Source organism: Epinephelus fuscoguttatus, linkage group LG4 (genome assembly GCF_011397635.1).
Source record: "Epinephelus fuscoguttatus linkage group LG4, E.fuscoguttatus.final_Chr_v1".
Classification (NCBI taxonomy): Eukaryota; Metazoa; Chordata; class Actinopteri; order Perciformes; family Serranidae; genus Epinephelus; species Epinephelus fuscoguttatus.
Genome location: NC_064755.1, coordinates 23,021,415 through 23,036,906, shown reverse-complemented (window position 1 = coordinate 23,036,906; position 15,492 = coordinate 23,021,415). Strand labels below are relative to the sequence as shown.

At 41.7% G+C, this 15,492-nt stretch overlaps 2 protein-coding genes across 2 annotated transcripts in view; both read left to right on the top strand.

Moving 5' to 3' along the window:
- LOC125887217 (semaphorin-3ab-like) overlaps positions 1 to 15,492 on the top strand; it is a 157,216-nt gene that overhangs the window by 73,056 nt on the left and 68,668 nt on the right.
- On the top strand, positions 1,932 to 12,609 carry LOC125887220 (semaphorin-3ab-like). The gene is made up of 11 exons (XM_049573884.1): positions 1,932 to 2,060; positions 2,351 to 2,465; positions 2,576 to 2,645; positions 2,757 to 2,901; positions 3,007 to 3,226; positions 3,344 to 3,435; positions 3,527 to 3,568; positions 4,240 to 4,397; positions 6,168 to 6,235; positions 8,059 to 8,204; positions 8,503 to 12,609. Exons 3-11 carry the CDS (start codon positions 2,590 to 2,592, stop codon positions 9,031 to 9,033), a joined length of 1,458 nt encoding a protein of 485 aa, XP_049429841.1. The 5' UTR covers positions 1,932 to 2,060; positions 2,351 to 2,465; positions 2,576 to 2,589; the 3' UTR covers positions 9,034 to 12,609.

The window sequence follows — 15,492 nt, the reverse complement described above, 5'->3', positions numbered from 1 at the left end:
GTCCAGGTCAAGTTGCAAGTCTGTTTTGATTTTGTGACTTAAAGGGGCAATAAGTGAAATCGTTTCACCGCTAGGTTCGCTGTTGTGCACTGCCTATAGAGCAGGCACACTCGCCTCGTCTGTGCCGGCGAGTACCGCAGCCTCTCCACGGACTATCACATCCAAACGGTCCCGGTGTTTCTTCCACAGGCTCCACTTCACTCAGCTGCCCGATATACCCGCTGCTTCTTCCCACATTAACCTGAATAACAAACCAGGGCTTGGTGCTCCGGTTGGATCCATACGGAGAGCCGCAAACTGGAAAGCTAGCGGAGGCTAACTGGCTGTGTTAGTAGCTGAGTGAAGTGGAGCCTGAGGAGGAAGCGCCGGTTAGCCCCCGCTTTCACTGTAGGCAGATTCACTCACCACAGGGGCAAGGAAATAAAACCTAAACAGCCAACTTAGTTTAGCAGTTAGCAATATCTTTCACTCACTCTCGGTCTCTGCTGTGTTTAGCTATTTCCCTGCTTTCCTGTTAGCATTAGCACTTACTCGGCTGCCACGCTAACAGTCCAACTGAGCCGGGAGCCGGGCTCACGCTTCTCTGCCAGGCTCAGTGAGTCGGAGCCGAGAAGCGTGGGGACGTTAGCGTTAGCCGGCTGCTATGCTAACGTTCCGGGAGACTGCTTCTCGGCTCCGGCGAGCTCTGGCGTGGGGACGTTAGCCTTAGCACTAGTCGGCTGCTATGCTAACGTTTCAACTCTTCACCGTGAGCCAGGCTCACGGGCTCCCGGAGAAGAGAGGAATGTTAGCTTCAGCTCCCACAGTTAGCACTAGAGCTACTACGGCTACTGGAGTAGCTTGCAGCTATGGAGCACTTCTACCATTTCTTCTAGTCACTGAGCCTCGCCTCCATTTCAGCAAATATATTACATTTATTACAGGTACCATCATCATTGAAGTAGGCAGGAATAGCTAAACACAGCCGCCAGACTGGCTACATTTCACAGTGCTAATTGCAAATTAGCTGGGCTGCCGGGCTACTCACGTAACACAACCGAAACGCCTGACCCATTGCTGGGACCAAGCTCTGGACATTAACCCATGCTACGATTGTAACATTAAATTTAATTGAATCGACATAGCGACATGTGCCTAACGTTACTGTAACACTAATTAAAACAGACATTTGACTCTATGTTGTACCTGTCCAGGAGAAGAAGAGCTAGCTCCGAGTCAGATTGTAGCCCCTTTAGCTCTTGCAGTGCTCTCCACCTTGGAAAGGCAAGGCCAATGTTAATCCGAGTTTTGTCCCTTTGTTCATCCGACAACTTCTTCGCCAACAACCGTTGTTTCTTTAGAGGTAATGTCAGATCCTGGTCTTCTTCAGGTGGACGTTCTGCTCTCTGCCATTTCATTTCAAAAATAACCGCTGCCATTGCTCACTGGCTGTAGCGTTTTATAGGGAGGGAGGGCCAAGGGCTCCGAGAGGGAGAGGAGGAGGAGGAGGAGGAGGAGGGGTTCACATGAACGCGCAGCGGACCAGCTTGTAAACAATGGGCTGGAGATCAACACAGGGAGAGGGTGTGTGAGGTCATGCTATACTCCAGATGAAATTACACCTCTAGTTCTTCACATAGCAATTTTTTAATTCCTTCAATCTAGAAATGATGAATTTCGCTTATTGCCCCTTTAAGTCTGAGTCTGACTCGAGTCCAAGTCATGTGACTTGAGTCCACACCTTTGGTGTTATCATAGATGTATTCCCTCATGATCTGACCTTGTAAACCATCTTAAAACTGTCTGCTGTAGCTTTGTAAGGAAGATTTATGCTTTCATGACCTCTAATCTGGAGGTCTTTAAAAGGTTCTTCATAAGCTTTGGAATATACTAATAGTCCAATCTTTATTTATTACCAGTTCTCCATGTCTGTTTGATAATATGAATGACAATATTGTATCTATAGTATGCTCTAATGTGAATAAGAGGGGGGAAGACAGAATCAGTTGCATAGGGTAGGCAGTTCTCATGCTCTGTATATCCAGCCATCAAGCAAACACCACACCTCATTCAGCCAGAAGGTAATGAGCCATATATTCTCAGCTCAGCAGTAGAGTATGAAATTAGGCAATGCAAGTCCTCCATCAACATTATAGCCAATGACTTTTTTTTTTTTCATTTTACAGACACAAAGCTGCATGTAAATAGCAAGCCGGAAAAGTAATTTAGGAGTATGATAATATATTGGTATATGCTATGGTAAAAGAAGGAGGAGAACTGTGGAAAATAAAACAGTAATCGTCTTGATTTTTATGTAACTTCCAAGTAATTAATTTCCTTGCTGAGCTTCTCCATGTGATCCGCCCAACAGAATGACCTGGGAGGTCACAGGAGTCTGGTGAATAAGTGGACCACCTTCTTGAAGGCTCGACTCATTTGCTCTGTGCCCGGCAGTAATGGAATAGACACACACTTTGATGAACTACGTGAGTAATTGCTCCACCACTCTTGCACACAATATTTCCTGAAGAGGAAATACTATCTCTTCAGTGGAGAATACGTCTGTAATATTCAGTGTCTTCCCTTTGGCTTTCAGAGGATGTTTTTCTCATGAGCACAAAGGATCCTAAGAGCCCAATCATCTATGCAGTATTTACCACTTCCAGGTACTGTGGCTGACATGGTAATAGTTTTATCTGTAATCACTGAATGCATGACCTGCGTTTTCAACAAAAACCCGACCTTTCTGTAACCGACTCATTCTTTCTGCCCATTAGCAACATCTTCAAAGGCTCAGCTGTGTGTATGTACAGCATGACAGACATCAGGAGAGTGTTCCTGGGTCCTTACGCTCATAGAGACGGACCAAACTATCAGTGGGTACCCTTCCAGGGACGTGTTCCATACCCACGGCCTGGCACAGTGAGTACAGTGCACTCTTAACTGGGATGTGTCTCTTATGAGCTGAGCTTGAAAGTTAATTCCCCGCCATGTCCTACAAAGCAGATAACTTTTTTCTCTCTATAGTGCCCAAGCAAGACGTTTGGAGGATTCGATACAACTAAGGACCTTCCTGATGAAGTCGTAACTTTTGCTAGAAGCCACCCGGCCATGTTCAACCCTGTATACCCCATTAACAATCGACCAATCATAGTCAAAACAGATGTGGACTACCAGTTCACCCAGATAGTGGTGGATAAAGTAGAAGCAGAAGATGGCCAGTATGACGTCATGTTCATAGGAACAGGTACACACTTACAGATACTGTATAGTGTAAACTGCAAGTGGTTTATTGACTGATAGATGGATACACGCTACAGAGTGGATATTAACTCAAGATGCGTGTGTTTGATTTGTGTGGTAGACATGGGGACGATACTGAAAGTGGTATCCATCCCCAGAGGCTCCTGGCATGACCTGGAGGAAGTCCTACTGGAAGAAATGACTGTCTTCAGAGTAGGTTATTTTCTTATCAGTCGTATGAAAGGATTGAAAGTGGAAAAGAAAGGAAAGTTTGTATAATTTCTCTATCATTTTTTTCTTTCAGGAGCCAACAGCCATAACAGCGATGGAACTTTCGACAAAACAGGTATTTATTGTCCTTTTTATTGCATGTAAAATGAAGCTATAGCAACACGTGTAGCAGAACAGAGCTGTGTAGACAAAGAGGAGATCTCAAGCTATATCAAGATAACTCTGATAGAGAATATTACCTCGGTAAATGAGTTCAGTGGAGGCTGCAGATAAGCCTCTGAGATTGCATTGGGGAGAAACCTGTGGAGATTTGATACATAACGAAAAATGTTACAAGCGAGAGCTGTTTTTGCGTGTGCCTGACAAACCTGTCTGTTAGAGAGTGAGAGCTTCACCTCACAGGTGACACGCCTCGCTGCTTGGCTGAAATACAAAATAAAGACGCGCTTGTCTAAAACAGTTTAAGATGAAAGATTTTATCGCACAAAGATCTCAATTGTTGGCTTTCAGGCAACAGTTAGCTTGTCAACTTAAATGGCAGGGAGAGACAAAACGAGACAGCTAATTGACAGGTAGGACGGTACCTGAGCACTTGTAGTAAAAATGGTCTGACCACATTCCTTACTTGTGTTTTCACTTCACTGACACACACACAAGCCGAGACAAACATAGGGGTATTTCTCAAAGCACATCGCTCATCCAGAAGTAAAACCTAAATCACAGCTCCCTAAGGCAGAAAGTATATGATCTTGAGAATGAAACCTTTCTCTCTCTTTACCTTCACAGCAACAACTGTACCTCGGTTCAGACATCGGTGTGTCCCAGATGCCTTTGCATCGGTGTGAGGTCTATGGGAAGGCCTGCGCTGAATGCTGCCTCGCAAGGGACCCTTACTGTGCATGGGATGGCGCCGAGTGCTCCAGATACTTTCCCATGGCTAAGAGGTACTGAACACATACTTCCACATTCATGTCAAGGCACCACTGTGCCATTGTGTTTTACAAGCTGCCTGACACTTTGTACACAGTGACTAATCAGTGCTCAAAACACCGAGTGGGTATTTTTGAAGTTTGCCCCAAATGCAGTATGATAGTTCCAACATGAAACAGAAGCAGACACTTTAACATATCTGGCTCAGTATAGATTGAAGCATAATGTTTGTTTACAGTAATTTTTAGGTAGAAAATCCCTGTGTCACACACATAAAAACACTACCTGGGGTCTACATTATATTTAGAATATATTTCACCACTTTACCTTGCCACCACCAGACTATCCCAGCTGACATTAGGAGAGAGGCAGGGTACACCGTGGACAGGTCGCCAGACTATCACAGGGCTGACACATAGAGACAGACAACCATTCACGTTCACATTGACACCAACAGGCAATTTAGAGTCACCAGTTAACCTGCATGTCTTTGGACTGTGGGAGGAAGCCGGAATACCCTGAGAAACCCATGCTGACGCAGGGAGAACAGCTTTGGAGTTTGCTCTTCTGTGGGTACATCACCAAAGCAAAAATCTCAGATAGGTCAGACCACCCTGTCTTTAAATGTTATCATTAAGGCTAAAAATGACTATTTAAAGAATCTTCGCAATACAGTGCATTTGCAAATTGTCAGAATTCGGTCCATACGCATTCAATTTGATTGGCCAACTGTAACACGCTGCAAGTGCGTGTCTTATGAAAAGAACAACCTCAACAGAAAGGTGTGTTTGTGTTTTGCATGAGAGCAACCTGCTTTAGATTTAAACATACTAAATGTACACCACATGTTTGAATCATGCTTGTTTAAGAATTACTTTTGTTTAACATATTGACTTTATTTTACAGATGTAAAACCAGATCATATAGAAGGCTTTTCACATCGTGATTGAGGACATATGCAGTCAGACTGCGATTGAGGGCTGGAGCTAGGGCACGCTTATAGTGCAGGCTTTGTATATTTGCCAAAAACCCCTAAAGGTAGAGGGTCGTATTTCTACCAGAGAGCTAGAAATATAACCTGCCTCATGTGTTTACTGTAAATGAGACCCAGTGTCAGTGATGTCTGGAGGCTGTCTGGGTGATCCAGGGGTGAGGTAGGTGTTGGAGGTTCAGCGGTAGCGTGGTTGTACGTAGTAGTGGACCGATGTGTGTGCTCATGTGTGTGCTCTGTGTGCTGCCTCCCACTCACAGCTCCATGGGGCTTATTGATTTGAATGCTAGCTGCGCACAGTATCCTGTTCTCGCTGTTAGTTGGACTCCAGAGTCCTACATTCAAACATAACACAGCCAGAGCAAGCTCTTACCTCCAATTACCAACACACCAGCACTGGGTTAGAACAATGGGGAAGCAAAGGGGAGTGAAGTTACCAGTTTGCTCTGGCATCTCCACAGCTTCTACAGTTATTGTTTACAGAAAATATCGTTGGGGTTATGTCTCACACTTCACTTGAAGCCCCATCTCTTTTGCGTCTGCAGCCCAGAGAGACGTCAAGCTGAAATGATTGATTAGGTTTGAATTCCTCTGTCATACACACCCTATAATTAAAGCGTCTTAACAATGCTATGGGCTGCCTGCTGTTAGTTTATTTGTTTGTGTTGGCCTCCACGTTCAAACACACACCTACACACACAAACTCCCTGTGCTCACATGTTCTCTCACACACATACAAAGAAGCTGGTGTGTCTGCTGACTCATGAAGGTGTTTATATTTGTGTTTCTGCAGGAGAACAAGGAGGCAAGACATCAGGAATGGAGACCCACTCACACAGTGCTCAGATCTGCAACACCATGGTACATAAATGAGAAGACATTTTAAACTATGGAATAGTCAAAACAATGTGTAATAACACATGTTTGTGTTGGTTTTAGTACAGAAATTATTGCTATGACTAATAATATATATGTCTTTTAACTTCTAAATGATATATGGAGAAGAGCTTTTGTTTTATGGATTTATTTTTTCTTTGAACATAAAAAAGCAGCCGCTGGCCTTTATTGAAGCGATCAAACCAGTAGAGAATGTGTGCGTTTTATGTGTCTCTGGTGGTGTGAAGATTTGAGTCGGTCCATGTGAAGCTTATAATTAACATGGTCAGGATTCCACCGAGCCTCCTGTCTGTCGCCAAGCCCTCCACGACTGCCCTGTTAGTGGTCTTAGTGCAAAAGCAGGACTCACACTGGTGTCTAATACGCTGTGATTATATGTTTCTTTCAGTTAACTGAGAAGAACAAAAGGAAAAAAGTGTTATCGAAAGCTGCTGATTTCGGGAGGATGAATTCAGACACATGAAAAATATTGTTACCTGTTGATTCAGCAGGCAGCAACAATTTTGGTTATATGTTTTAAACCAGCCGCAGAACTCAATAAAGAAAAGACTAAATGAAAAAAGTGTTTTGAAAAAATGAGGACGGAATAACAATATAGTGTAGCAGGCTTTACTGGAGTCAGAGTTGTTAAATTTACAACAGGCTTTAGGAGATCAATCAGAAGAACACTGATTTTAAAGAGCAAAACTCCCCGACTGAATAGCATTGCACCTACTTGACTGTAAAAAACCCAGATTTTAGCTACAGCCCATTTCCTCCAACGACTGCCTCTGTGGTGGGGCTGCCTGTTCGGCACATGATTGAGTGTGATAAGACAAGAGACAGGATAACGTGAGGAAATAATCTAAAATGCAGTCACTGAAAAAACTAAACCCAGGCCCCTTTCTTAGGCAGTACATGTAAGGTAATGATTTTTACATTTCAGTTACAGAAAGGCAGAAAAGCAGGGACAGTTTACAAAAATCGTTTAGTTTAACAAACTTGGGCCACTCATACTAGAACATGTGCATCCCCCATATACATGACAGAATGAATGAATGAACGACTTTATATCATACCAAAAATAAATTAAAAAAACAAACAAGACAAAGAAAAAAATGTCCGAAAAGGAGTAGGTAGAAGTAAAACTTTTATGTCCCTACTCCTTACATTTCTTCTTTTAACAATGCTCTTTGCCAGCTTTGTTCTTACATAATTGATCTTAGGTTTCCAACAGATTTTGGCTTTTAAAATCACACCCAGAAATTTAGTTTAATAGACTCTTTCCACATTAACATTATCAGCCATCATCTGTACTTCTGTGTCTGTACTGCGGTTTCCAAACAAATTTAAAGACAATTCATTTATTTTAAACCATTGTTTTAATTTACTCTTTCTGTCGTGACGTTCTCCAAAAGCTGCTGGTGTTGTCTGCCAATAAAACATATTGATTTTCTGGACACCATACATACATTATTTATATTCAAAATAAATAGTTTGGGACCTAATACTGACCCCTGTGGAACCCCAACAGTTATATCTAGGCATGATGATATATAATCACTCATTTGCACAAACTGCTGCCTGTGTCCCATATAGGTTTTTACCCAATCCAATGCAACCCCCCTTATACCATTTTCCAGCAGCAAAAGTACCCCAAATTGATGCATAAAAATTACCAGAACACAGGAAGTTAAAAAATTAGCTCAAACATTTCTTCTTGGTGAGCCTCCAACCTCCTCGTTTTGTGCGTGCCCCCTATACTCCTTTGAGTAATATGTTCTGTTTTGGGCTTTGTCTTACACCAGATGAACTAAGTGGGCAGACAACTCTCCTGGACAAAACTGTGTATGGTGTGGAGAACAGCAGCACTTTCCTTGAGTGCAGTCCCAAGTCCCAGAGAGCCCTGACGTATTGGCAGTATCAGCGCTCGACTGATGACCGCAAACAAGAGGTTGGGTTTACCTCGGCTGAACTTCATCTTTTTTATTGAAATAGACTCTGATGCACTTAGTCTGCAAAGCAGATAAATAATAACTGATGGTATTTCATTATGAAGATGATTGTAGAAAGTAGACAGTATCATATTTTAATAATATTTGATGCCATAGTTGATTAAAGTCAGATAAATTTTGTGTAATCAAAACAGCCATGAGGCAGAGCTGATTAGATATTTGGGAACTGTTGAATCTCCTAATCATTCCCATCTTTATCTCTGTGTCTCTGTTGCTTTCAATCTTCTCATTCTGCAGATCAAATCAGAGGAGCGTTTCATCCGCACAGACCAGGGCCTGCTGATTCGCACACTTAGCAAGAAGGATTCTGGGATCTACCTGTGCCAGGCGGTGGAGCACGGCTTCATGCAGACACTTCTGAAGGTGACATTGGAGGTCATTGACACCGAGCGCCTGGAGGATCTGCTACACCGGGATGAAGAGGCCACAGCCAACGTCCCTGCCCCGGATCTTACCCCACCTCAAGAAACTCCCAATCAAAAGTTGTGGTACAGAGACTTCCTGTCTTTGGTCAACCACCCGACTCTGAACAGTGTGGACGAGTTCTGCGAGCAGGTATGGAAAAGGGAGAGAAAGCACAGGAAGCAGAAAGCTCACCTGGTGCAGCAAGTACAAATACACCAGCACCAACAGCAGCAGAAGGTTGCGAACCCTCGCAGCCACATGCACGCTCAAGGGCTGGCGGCCAAGTGGAAACACCTGCAAGAGAGGCAGAAGGGACGCAACCGCAGGACCCATGAACTGGAGAGGGCTCCCCGCAGTGTCTGACCCATAACCCTTTGACTTTTAACACCCAAACCTGAAACCACACCCTCATTCTGTAACCTCGATTAACATACCCACGTTTCTCCTTCATACTGAGATACAGACATCTTCCACAAAGACTGGGTAGAAAAGTTAAACTGGAAAAAAAAGCTAACACTATCCTGATCTGCTGGCTGGTGTGTCCTGTGCGTGGGCAGCCATGTTTACAGTACGACAGCACAGAGGACCGCGGGGAACGGGATGTTGTATCACGCCAGACCATTTGAGCATATTATCTCAGCTGGCCTCTGTGGCCTGGACACTGCAGAGGGACAATGTCAAACCAGCACAAGAACTGGATACATATACCCACCCTACAGACATGACTGACTCCACGTTGAGATGTCAATGGCATTGTCTCATGGCATGCTAGTTAGGTGTCTTTATCAGTGTGAAACTAAGTAGATACCTAAAAAAAAATACCAGATAATTTCTTTTTTTACTTCACAAATATGAAAGAAGAGGAGGTGGGGTTGTATTAAAAACAGTAAATGGACTTACAGTGGAATTACAAGCACAAAATAAGTGAAGCTCATGAAAAGCACAAATGGGATATTTGGTTATTTTTGGTATTATAGATGGTAAATCAGTCGACACAAGAAAGAAAAATGCCCAAACACTGCAAGAAACTGAGAGCAACGGTCACCATTTGTCAACAAATACAACTATGTAGCTAAGATGTGTAAATACTGTATTCTATGACGTCTCCTCATACTAAAGGGAATGGCTTGCAGTCGTCTTGTTGCTTTATGTTGTTTCCCCCAGATAGAAATTTATTTAAGAAAAAGTCTTTGGAAAGCCGTTGTAAACAGGGAGATTTTGTACTAGCCTGTGTGTCTACGCCCTAGATAAGCTTCCTAAACAAAGTCAGGTTTTATTATTCTGTTTTGTTCATCTACTTTTTTTTGAATCATCAGATTCCTTCCAATGTCAACAGTCGTAAAGTTGACTGTCACTCCATAGGGACGTCTGCCAACTGCATCATCTCAGTGCATGAAATGTCATACTGAGTTCTTCCATGTTCATTTGATTTGTATTCACTTTGTTTCCTCTATATGTGTATTTATTGATAAACAATCATGTACATTGTGAAAATATTTTTCAATGTGCAGGGGTTTTTTTCCTGCTTGGTTTGATTAATCTGATTTACAGGACCAATCTTTTGAAAGAATACTTTACCCACAAAATTACCATTTGTATAAGTATTAGTCATGAAGCAAAGAAAACTTTATTTTTCTTGCATGCCTCCACTGAAAAAGTCCAACATATTGATGTATTGATTGACTGGAGACCACATATAACAGCAAAACTATATCAAAACACCCATTTACACACTTGCACAACTCAGGCTGTTAAAATCCAAGCCTCATTTATTCAGTTGTATGCTCAATACTTCACACATGCATTTTCACTAAAATAAACCTTAGTATTGGAGTCTGGCTTTGAGAGAGCATACATACGTTTTACTTTAGCTTCAGTTTTAAATAGTAAGGTTCTAGCAAAGTGCGTGTTTGTGTTTGGGAAATACTGAGCATATGACCAGATAAATGAGACTTGATTTATCCTGCGCGAGTTGTGCAGGAGCTCGTAAACAGATGTTTTGATATAGTTTTGCTGCTAAACATGGTGCCCAATCTATCAATAAAGCTATATGTTTGCCTTTTTCCATGGAGGAATGCAAGAAAAACAACATCTTCTTCACAAATTTAAGGTAGCACAGCATGACCAATGGTATTAGATACTGATGCACAAAGGCATTTTTTGATGCTCTGGGCAACTACCATAGTATAAAGAGCAAGTAAGTCCATATAAGACACACAGGAGTGCAGGTGGATTGGTCAAACAAACTCTGGACTTTTGCTTGGGAGGCCGCTGTTCATGTCTTGTGTGAAATCAAAAATCGGTTTAATTATTATAATAACAACTTAGTGTGCTAGCATGTGTAGCATACTATGCTAGCGACATGACATTAAGTTACGTAAACATACTTATTTTAAGCCAAACCATGACATTTTTTCAAAACCTAACCACGTACTTTTGTCGCCCAAACTTAAGGAAGTAAATCTAAAAACAAAGTTTGTACCTATGTTCTAAATTCATTTTGAATGACACTGTATGAGCAGAAACTGTACATTTGCTCTGACAACAGAAGCTGGAACAGAGTGTAAATTGGCATGCTGTCCCTGACTGTTCAAAGCTGACGGAGGGGTACCTATTACATCATATGTTGATGTATACAGCCACTTAGAAAGCATTGATATCTGATCAGTTAGGCGTGATTATGTGTTGATGTATTTGCTTCCAAAACACATGCATTGACTAAAAATTTGGAGTATTAGAGTCTGGCTTTGAAGAGAGCATACATCACGTTCAGTTCACTTTTAAATAATAAGGGTCGAGCAAAAGTATATGTGTGAAGTACTGAGCATACGACTATGTTGTGCGGTGGTTTGTAAACTGATGTTTTGATATAGTTTTACGTGGTGCCCAGTCAGTCAATAAATATATGTTTGCCTTTTTCCATGGAGGCATGTGAGAAATTAGCACTGCATTACCAATGAATATACAAATAGTCATTTTGTGGGTGAAGTATTCCTTTAAAATAACTGTATTATCACAAATACTGTAGTAAGACTGGAGGTTATTTATCAATATCAGTCAATATCACATGCATTACCTACATATCAAATGCACTGAGCAATAACCCAGTATCCATACTGTATTTTTCTTTCACATTTATTGCCTCATATTCATATTCTTCACAGGCAGCGCAGTGTAACAATTTCATCTCACTGCATGTTACATAAAAAACAAATTTTGTCTGATTATAACAATCCTTTATTATACAATGCACAAACACAAACCTGGAATGTAGCTGTGAACATTATGTAAATATAAATACTATGGTCTATGTTTGACAAGTATGACACTGTGTACTAGTGCATGTGAATACTATTGTAGTGTTCCTGTTTTGCTATAGCAATGATATACTAGTCTGGTGTTGTCACTGTTATTCTGTTGTTTGCTTATGCAGTACACAATATTAACTATTTCAAAGATGTACATACTATTTCTGTTAGGACTCTAAACTGTATAATTGATCATTCCTGAGGTAGGTATTCATAAAAAATAATATAAACAAGATCTAAACAGGATCTCGTTGTGGATTTTAACATCCACAGACCCGTTAACGACGGCGAACAACATTGAACAATGCCAGTTGAGCATTGCAACACATCAGTATGTCAGATGACCTTGTCTAGTAAGTGTTTGCAAACCTCATCTGCTTTTTTTGGAAGCCATGATGGAGGAAGATGAGAAACAGCTGGAGCCACCCGTGAGAGAGCGATTTAAGGCTAACAGGACAAGATCAACACCAGAGCTGTGGAACTTTCAGTAGAGATGGGCATATGATAACATCATCATGATCAAGAGAAAGTATAGGGTGCCTCACTACGTCTGTCTTGGACATACATACAGTGGACGTGAGGAAATGAAGTGCTGCTGCTGCTGCTGCTGCTTTTTGGCATGATGATGATGGTGGTGATGTATTCTACTGATCTAATAAATGTCTCTTCATGAAGTGTTGGTTTCATTAAATCTATTTTTAATGTGCTGTGTCCTGCTGCTATCATGGTATGTGGTTAGTGGAAAGAAAATTTCACGTAGTGTAGATGATCAGATTAGATGGCGGAGCACCTTGCTGCATACATTTCCATATTAATGAGAAAAACTTTTACAAACTTGTCCTTAATATTGATGTTTATTTAATTAGCTGTTATATCAGAACAAATAAACTTTACTGACGTCAGAGAATGGGCTAATTAGTGATTGAATTAACAAGTCATTAACATAACCGATAATATATTAAAAATCTAAGTAGGTAAGGAAGAATATCACTCAGCTCAAGAGCTCCTTATGTGTATTGCAAAGCGGAGCTGTGTGCTATGGCATGCCTCAGGCAGTGGAGGAATTACTGTAAGTTATTATGAAGACCTTGATGTGTGATGTGATGTGAATAAAACATGAGGTCCCCTACAGTCTCTCACTGGAGCCCAACTGTTGTATTTGCATACCGAAAAGGAGTTGGTGGTTAAAGATACAGCACAACTTTGGCTCTCAGTGTCTACAACTGAAGCTGAAAACAACAACAGAAAACCAACATCTTGAAATCAAATATCTCCTCTCGAGGGCCTGACAGAACTTCATGTCAATAGCTCCTGCAAAATATGAACTGTGTTTTACTACTGCCCTCTGGTGGTTTCAATAGGAAAGCACACGTATACCCCATCTGTATAGCATACAGTGGCATGCAAAAGTTTGGGCACCCCTGGTCAAATGAAGATGAATGGATCTCCCAAAAGCATGGAGTTAAAGATGAAACATTCTTATTATCATTATTTTTGTTATGTACAATTGTAGAGTGAAAAAAGGAAAGGCGTACCATGCAAAAGTTCAGGCACCCCAATACATTGGAGCTCTCAGACAACTTTAACCAGGGTCTCAGACCTTAATTAGTATGTCAGGGTTTTGGCTTATCCATATTCATCGTAAGGAAAGGCCAGGTGATGCAAATTTCAAAGCTTTATAAATGCTCTGACTCCTGAACCCTTGTTCTGACAATCAGCAGTCATGGGCTCCTCTAAACAGCTGCCTTGCTCTCTGAAAACTAAAATAACTGATGCCCATTAAGCTGTAGAACACTATAAGGCAATAGCAAAGTGTTCTCAGGTAGCTGTTTCCTTAGTTGGTAATGTAATTAAGACATGGCAGTTAAGAACTGTGAGGGTCAAGATGAGGTCTGGAAGACCAAGAACACTCCTGGAGAGCTGCTTGTATGATTGTTAGAAAGGCAAATTAAAAGCATCGTTGGACTTCAAAGCACATGCAGGAAGATTAAGCAGACTCTGGAGTGGTGGTGAACTATTCTACTGTGCTGTGACACCTGCACAAATATGACCTCCATTAAAGAGTCATTAGAAGAAAACCTTTCCTGTGTCCTCACCACAAAATTCAGTGTCAGAAGTTTGCAAAGGGAGATCTAAACAAGCCTGATGCTTTTTGGAAATGAGTCCTGTGGAGGAATGAAGTTAAAATAGGACTTTTGGAGGCAGTAAGCAAAGGGATGTTTGGAGAAAAAAACGGTGCAGAATTTCATGAAAAGAACACCTGTCCAACTGTTAAACACGGAGGTGGATCGATCATGCTTTGGGCTTGTGTTGCAGCCACTGGCAAAAGGAATGTTTCACTGGTAGAGGGAAGAACGGATTCAGTTAAATTCTGGAAGCAAACATCACAGCATCTGTGAAAAAAGCTGAAGATGAGGAGAGGATGGCTTCTACAACAGGACAATGATCCTAAACACACCTCGAAATCCATAACGGACTTCCTCAAGAGGCACAAAGTGAAGGTTTTGCCCTTACAGTTCCTCAACATAAACATAATTAAAGATCTGTGGACAAACCTCAAAAGACTCACAGAATTAACAGCCTTCTGCAATGAAGACTGGGTGAAAATCCCCCAAACAAGAACTGAAAGACTCTTAGCTGGATACAAGAAAGTGTTTAGAAGCTGTGATACTTGCTAAAGGGGCTGCTACTAAGCACTGACCATGCAGGGTGCCCAAACTTTTGCTTCAGGCAGTTTCATTTTCTGATTTTGAAACTGTTAAAGATTTAAATTAAAAAGTATTTTTTCTTAATGTTGAAGAAATGTTTCATCTTTAACTTCATGCCTTTTGGAAATCAGTTCATCTTCCACTTACTTAACTACTCACAGTAAACGAAATCTTGACCAGGGGTGCTCAAACTTTTGCACGCCACTGTATAGTGATAGCTATAGGTGCTTGGGACAGATACAGCAGTGCTGAGGCTGCAGTTGAAAACACAACAGACGCGCTTTATCACAATAAAGCCTCTGTTGACACATTTAGTGACCTTTGATCTAAGGTCAGAGATCAGTGAGCATATGTCTCACCTGGGCTTTGACCTTGACCTCTGTAGTCACTTCAACTGCTGCTGTGGGAGCTCATGAGTTTCAGTCCTAACTTCCTCATACGCTTCAAAGGGAACATTACTGAGAGGTTCAAGTGCTGATGGTGTCGGCTCGGAGAACACACACACACACACACACACACATTTTTGTACTTCTATCTTTGCTAGGACCCTCATTGACATAATGCATTCCCTAGCCCCTTCCCCTACCCTAAATGCCTAACCCCAACCCTTACCCTAACCTAAACCTAATTCTAACCTGAGTCCTAAAACCAAGTCTTAACCCTCAAACAGGCCTTTGAAAATGGGAGGACCAGCCAACAATGTCCTCACTTTGCAAAAATGTCCTCACTCTGTTGCCAAAATATGTTTTTTGGTCCTCACTGAATAGCATGTACAAGTGCACACACCCACACAGGCACACCCGCAC

Excerpts from the sequence above, each read along its gene's own strand:
- LOC125887220 (XM_049573884.1), top strand. The coding sequence starts at position 2,590 with ATGAGCACAAAGGATCCTAAGAGCCCAATCATCTATGCAGTATTTACC. Across the intron at positions 2,902-3,006 it reads CATACCCACGGCCTGGCACA|TGCCCAAGCAAGACGTTTGG; the intron begins GTGAGTACAGTG and ends TTCTCTCTATAG. Across the intron at positions 8,205-8,502 it reads CTGATGACCGCAAACAAGAG|ATCAAATCAGAGGAGCGTTT; the intron begins GTTGGGTTTACC and ends CTCATTCTGCAG.